The sequence below is a fragment of the Marmota flaviventris genome, chromosome X, assembly GCF_047511675.1.
Source record: "Marmota flaviventris isolate mMarFla1 chromosome X, mMarFla1.hap1, whole genome shotgun sequence".
Classification (NCBI taxonomy): domain Eukaryota; kingdom Metazoa; phylum Chordata; class Mammalia; order Rodentia; family Sciuridae; genus Marmota; species Marmota flaviventris.
This window is the reverse complement of record NC_092518.1, coordinates 34,398,284-34,404,283: the sequence shown is the minus strand read 5'-3', so window position 1 is coordinate 34,404,283 and position 6,000 is coordinate 34,398,284. Positions and strand designations below refer to the sequence as shown.

Below are 6,000 nucleotides of genomic sequence, written 5' to 3'. Positions count from 1 at the left end.
GCGGGAGGAGGAGAAAGAGGAGGGAGCGTCTCTGCCGCCGCCTCCTGGTCCCCAGCGCCGATCCGCCGCCGCCACCTCCCTCTGTGGTGATCCTCCCTCCATGGTCCTGCCGCGGCCCCCCCTGTAGCCCAAGCTGCCCCGCGCCGCTCCGGAGCCGGCCTCGGGCAGAGGGAGCGGTCGCGGCCTCGCGGCCCGCGCGGGCTGACGAGCAGAGAGCGCGGCGCCGCGCGGTCCCCGAGGGTCCGCACGCCGGGCAGCGCGGCCCGAGCAGCGCGAGGAGCAGCGGGCGGGCGGGCGGCGCAGGGCCCGGGCCGCCCTCGCTCCCACGCCCCGGCCCCGCCGCCCGCGCCGGGGCGGTCGCCCGCAGAGGAAGGCGCTGCAGTCTCCGGGCCTCGCGGCCCCACTCAAGCGTCCTCAGCACCGAGGGCTCGCGGGTCCTGAAGGGAGGAGGCGAGCCCGGGGCCGGGCACTGAGCTCTTGGGCGCCCCCATCCCCGTTTTCGGAGCCCTCCACGCTGCGGCCGCTGTCCTCTCCGGACCATGGCCGACGACGACGTGCTGTTCGAGGATGTGTACGAGCTGTGCGAGGTGATCGGCAAGTGAGTCTCCAAGCGAGGGAGCGGGAGTGTGGAAAAATGCATTTCAGTGATGCCCGGGAGCTCCCGCACCCGCTCCGGGCCTGCCCCCTGCCCTCTCTCCCTCCCCTCTGCCTTTCTCGTCCTCCTCACCCTGGAGTATTTATAGACGGGTACCTGGATCTCCTGCTAGGAGGGGGCCTGGGGGGTTCTCAGGGATCGGTTGAGGCCAACGAGCCGAGGTCGGCCCCCCATAAGGCGTGGGGCTGGCTGCCTGCATTTTATCTGACGGTTGCACAGGGACGTGGCAGAACCGATTTTATAGTTGCTTCCTAGGAACAGTTGGGGTTATTGTTACCTTGCGTGTACCATAGACCATTTACGAAAAGAGCAGCTTGCATTTCGTTTACTGTGTTGAGAGAGAGAGAAAGAGCCTCCAGGGTTTTTAATTGTGGGGTGTGTGTCTATTGTGCAGGATATTAGACAGATGCCTTTGTGTTCACCCCATGCCCTGATTGGAGGGGGTCATTTAAGACGGGGTACGTCCAGTTTCAGCAAATTCCTCACCGGGTGTAGACGAATGTGCAAAGAGTTGGGGGCACCCGAATTTTTAATGCCTCGTTATGCAATAACTGTTCAATCAGTGCTCGAGGCTCCCTTCCACTGTTGTTGGGATGGTGGTTAGCGTGGTAGAGCCGTCTGCTTTGAGTCACTGGGCTGGTCTAGAATATAGAACTGACAGTCCAAATGCTCATCCTTTCATCTGTGTTGTATAATTACGCTAGGGAAAAGCAGGGAATCAGATTAATCACAGTGCTGATTGAGAATTAAATCTGCAGTTCCTCATCTAATTGTCCATTCCTTAAATCTGTTTTGAATAGTTTCCTTTTCATTCTTGTCAAACAATATTCCAAGTGCACAAATCCTGCTAATTTGCTTGTGAGGGAAAATGCTGGCGATTTGAAGTTGATTTCCTAGCTCAGCGTGTATTCTGTGGCTTTAGAAGTTGAGATAAGATTTAACAGCAATTTTTGCTTATTTAATAGAGCTTGCTAGATAGCTACCATTGGAATATTTTACCTCGTTTTTTGAAGCGGTGCTTTATTGTCTATTTTAAGGTCCGCAGTTGGGAAACGAAACCAAGACCTTAGAGCAATTGGCTCTCTCTCTTTTAAGTTGCCTGCAGTACTCAATTTCAATTTGTTTGAGTGCTGATAACTCATTTTTTCTTCCATGTTGAGGTATTACGGTGTTGCCTCACATGGTGAAATTGTGGGTTGAGCTTGCTACACACTTTACTCAAACCCAGTTGCTGCGAGGACGTGTTACTCCTTGCCCCTATTGTTCAATGACCAGCGTGTCTGTTAGAAGGAGGATATCCAAATGTGTCTGGTAAAGTCGTTGTAGAAGTGCTCCAGAGCAGCGCTGTCCAGAAGATATATAATGAGAGCCACATAGCTAATTAAAAATTTTCTAGTTGCCACATTAAATGATTAAAAATAAATAGGTGCAATTAATTTTAATAAAATCTTTTATTTAACCCAATAGATCCAAACTATTAAAAATTATGAATGAGATGTTTGTACATTCTTTCATACTAAGTCTTTGAAATCCAGTGTGTATTTTATATTAACAGCACATCTCAAATTCAGATGCTAAGCTAAATTTTCATCAGAAATAACTTGATCTGTTTGGGTTTCATAAATTTGCATGTGCAAGAGTAGATTCACATACCCAAGTTATTTCAAACATACCTAAAAGTTTTTCAGTAACTGAATTGTTTCCTTTCAAATTTAAATTTAATTAAAATGAAATAAAATCTAAGATTCAGTCCCTCAGTCAGACTAGCCACATTTCAAGGGCTCCATAGCCACATGTAAGTGGCATAGTTCTAGAGAGAAAAATATGTCCAAATTCTCCTTGATTTCTTTATTGTTAGGAGCACCCAGTGAGGGTAAATTAGTTGTTTCCCCAAATCCCCAAATGACTGTATGTGTGGGTGAATGATGTTTGTTGTGTCATAGTTATAGCTGATGTAAACGAACCAGCAACATCATAATTGGAAAATATGAGATTAAAATGTTAATTATATTGGGATTATGAAGAATAGCCTCATTGAATCAATTTTGGTAAGTAGTTCTGATTCCTTAAGGTCTGGAAGGATGACAGTGTGATCTCTTTGGATGTTACAAAGTGGTCAGCATCACATTAATATAGTCAGTATTCTACTGACTTAGAATTGATAGAATATTTTCAGGCAACACCCCCCGGTAGAATTCAATTCTTCTGTTGTTTCACAGCTGCATAAAGCTGGAGAACAAGCTAATTTTGAGGCAGTAGGTATTCTATGGCTACCTTAACTACTGTGAACAGTGAAATCTCACTCAGACTTGGTCAGTGCCATTTATGAAATGCCATTCTGTGAAATAATGAATCCAAGATAGCCTTAGTGTTAAAGAATGTAATGATAGCAGTCCTCACCCTGTGTAAAGGTTGAAGGTTTCTCCGGTAAATTGTCTCAGTATATATTGATCTGGAAATTGAAATTCGTTTGAGATTTTTCTAGCAGGGACCTTGACAGCATACATTTTAACTTAGAATTTGTTCAATTATGGATTTAAAAAGAAATGCTTTGAAGATGTTCACTTGCACTAAAAACCTTTTTGTTGATTTCTATCCAAATTCCATAGAATTTTGATTTTTTTATATCAAATTAGTGTCACAAATTGCTTTTCACCACCAAGTCTTAATAGGTTTAAATTTTCACTGAGGCACTTTAAAATAGATTTCACTTTTCAAAACTAATTGGCCACCCACTCACTCCCCTACCTACTCATCCACCTACTCACTCAGCCACTCAGCCACTGTGTACTAGGCTTTACTTGATGGTGTAAAGGAAAGTTCCATTTTAAACCCTAGTGTGTATTTTCCTTGAGTCGAGAAGGACAACCTGAGTTAAGGATGTTTTAAAGTAGAAGATCATTATTTGCAATATATTTTCTTTCTAGTGGCTGTGGCCTTTATGCTTATGAAAGCTGTCTTTGAGGGAACCATATAATCTGATTCATTATAAAGATTGAGAGGATGCCATTTCCTTTTTTAAAAAATAAAAATTCTTTCCCCTGTGTTTCTTATTTTTGGAAATCTTGCAGAAACACTTTTGAATGCCTGTTGTTTCCATAACATTTTCCATGTAGCATCTTTCAAGTTACTAAAACAAATCTCCAATAATAGTACCTTATCATAGTCCCCCAATTTTTTTTCTTTGCACATGCAGCAAGTACTGGAAAAGAAAGGTATTATGCAAATCTGGCTTAGTGTCTAATTTTTATGTCATGATCATTTACTGTAGCTTTTGCAAATTTTATAGTTTTGTAGGTAAGTGCACAATCTGTAATATTACATGAAGGAAATTTTAAGATGGTTCATCCAAAATAAAATATAGAAAAATGCATACTTTCTGGGACAGCAGCTTCTGTGAAAAAGAATAGCAAAATGCACATTATTTACACCTTGTGTAGACTGAATATTTGCCCTGGTATTTAGGATATTTAGTAATTTGTAACTTCTGACTTTCCTGCTCTGGTAGGACATATACTAAAATTGGAATGATGCAGCATGACCCCTGCTCAAGGATGACATGCAAGTTTGTGAGGCATGCTGTATTTGCTTACACCTCAAGAGCACTTATCATATTTAATTACAGTTACTTATTTATGGGTCTCTCTACCTAGCAAACAGGAGCTTCTTGAGGGCAGGGAGCAGATCTCACACATCTTTCTTCATTACTTAACACACTGCCTGCAACCTAACAGTTGTTTGTTAGCTGTGGAATGAATTGAGTAGTTTTAATAAAATCTCATTAAAAGGCAAAACCATGTTTATCAACCTTGGAGCAATTATTGTCCCAAAAGGCTGCATTAGTTTATAGTTATTGTTCTTCACCTGGCCACATATTAGAATCACCAGAGGCTGTTAAAAAGATCATTGCCAGGGCCCTGTGTCGGAGCAGTGAAATCAGAATCTCTGGGAGTGGGTCATGTCAGTGGTATTTTTTTAAGCTGACCGATTCAAACGTTCAACAGTGACTGAGAGTCATTGGTTTAAAACTCAGGTGATGTATATGTAGTATTTAGGGACTGTTTTTTTTTCAGAGGATTACAGTTTTTACAAAGCATAATTAATGTTTTTAGGAAGGCATTGAAGTGAATGGTCTAAAACATGGATTTTTATCTTCTATGCACTCATGTTTCTGAGCCTTGTTTAAGAATTTAGTTTCAGCCTATACTTGTCTTTGATTTCTTGGGCCTTTTAAGGTTCACATTGATTTATGACACTCATCTAATGCTAACATGGTGATTGTCTGATATTTGGAACAATACATAACAAGGATAGCTTCAGTATCAGTTGATGATGGCTTCTCACTAAAATGGCTTAATTTAAGATTAACTTATCAATTTAGTATGGATTGTGTTTGCACACACACTCTATTAAAAGAGAATGGTTGCTTGTGTACTTTAAATTCCGTATTTGTGACTCCAGTAAGGATATTTAGTAAAGGATTGAGTTAAATGTAGCCTCTATGTAAATACTGGATTAATAATATGTGAAGTATATAATTCAGCATAGAGGAAAATTCTGCTTTATAAATTGTACTAGTTTCTATGAATTTCACATGTATTGATTGGCTTAGTGATTTGGATTTCTAGCACTATCCAGGGAATGTTACATCATGTTGGAGAATCTTTTCTGGAAATTTTAACTAGACATTGTAGGTAAACTAGTTTCTAATGTTAGGAAAAGGTCAAGTTTGAGCCTGAAAGAAATGAGAACTTTCCAGAAAGGAGTAGTGCTCCATGAAAGAACTGCATGATCACAGTGACAGCCATGTAACAAGGTAAATGAAACACAATCACCAGCTAAATCGCTGGGAGCCCAGAAAGAATCCAAGCCATGGAGGTACAGCTGCACTTCTACAGAGGAAAAGCTTGTTAAACACAGGATATGGATTTCTACAGATGGTAGGCCTCATTGGGAGTGGAGAAGCAATGTTAATTCCTGATGATGGAATTTGATTCCTGGGTCCTTTTGCAGGGAACTGAGCTATTCAGTTGCTTTTCTGCTTCTGCATCTCTTCATGTCCAGTTTTCACAGATTGCTTTAGGAGGTGTCCTTTGCAAGTTGTCCTCCTAAATATTTCCCTTAACTTCCACGACTGTGACCTGCTTTGTATACTTGACATATGCAGTTCACTGGCCTCCATTCTTTTTCTGGTATTTGCAGCAGTTTCACCTGATGAACAATATTTCTAATGTCCCTTAAGTTGTGTTCCTGGATCTTTCCTTTCAATTGAAAATTCTTCCATCTCTAGTTCTAGCTCTACTCAATAAATTTAAAAAGTGGGTACTTCTTTTTTTGAGGTCATG

The 6,000-nt window shown here is 41.9% G+C and overlaps 1 protein-coding gene and 1 pseudogene across 4 annotated transcripts in view; both read left to right on the top strand.

The window, feature by feature from the left end:
• Nucleotides 1–376: 376 nt before the first annotated feature.
• Nucleotides 377–6,000, top strand: part of Cask (calcium/calmodulin dependent serine protein kinase) — a 366,225-nt gene continuing 360,601 nt past the window's right edge. For 3 of the 4 annotated variants that reach the window (XM_027927438.2, XM_027927437.2, XM_071606243.1), the window contains exon 1: nucleotides 378–598. In XM_027927438.2, the coding sequence (XP_027783239.1) occupies nucleotides 540–598 (59 nt within the window). In that variant the 5' untranslated portion in view covers nucleotides 378–539. Of the gene's footprint in view, nucleotides 599–6,000 lie in introns of all 4 variants that reach the window. The other variant, XM_071606242.1, reaches the window with a different exon arrangement.
• Nucleotides 4,149–4,244, top strand: LOC114086206 (U6 spliceosomal RNA; annotated as a pseudogene).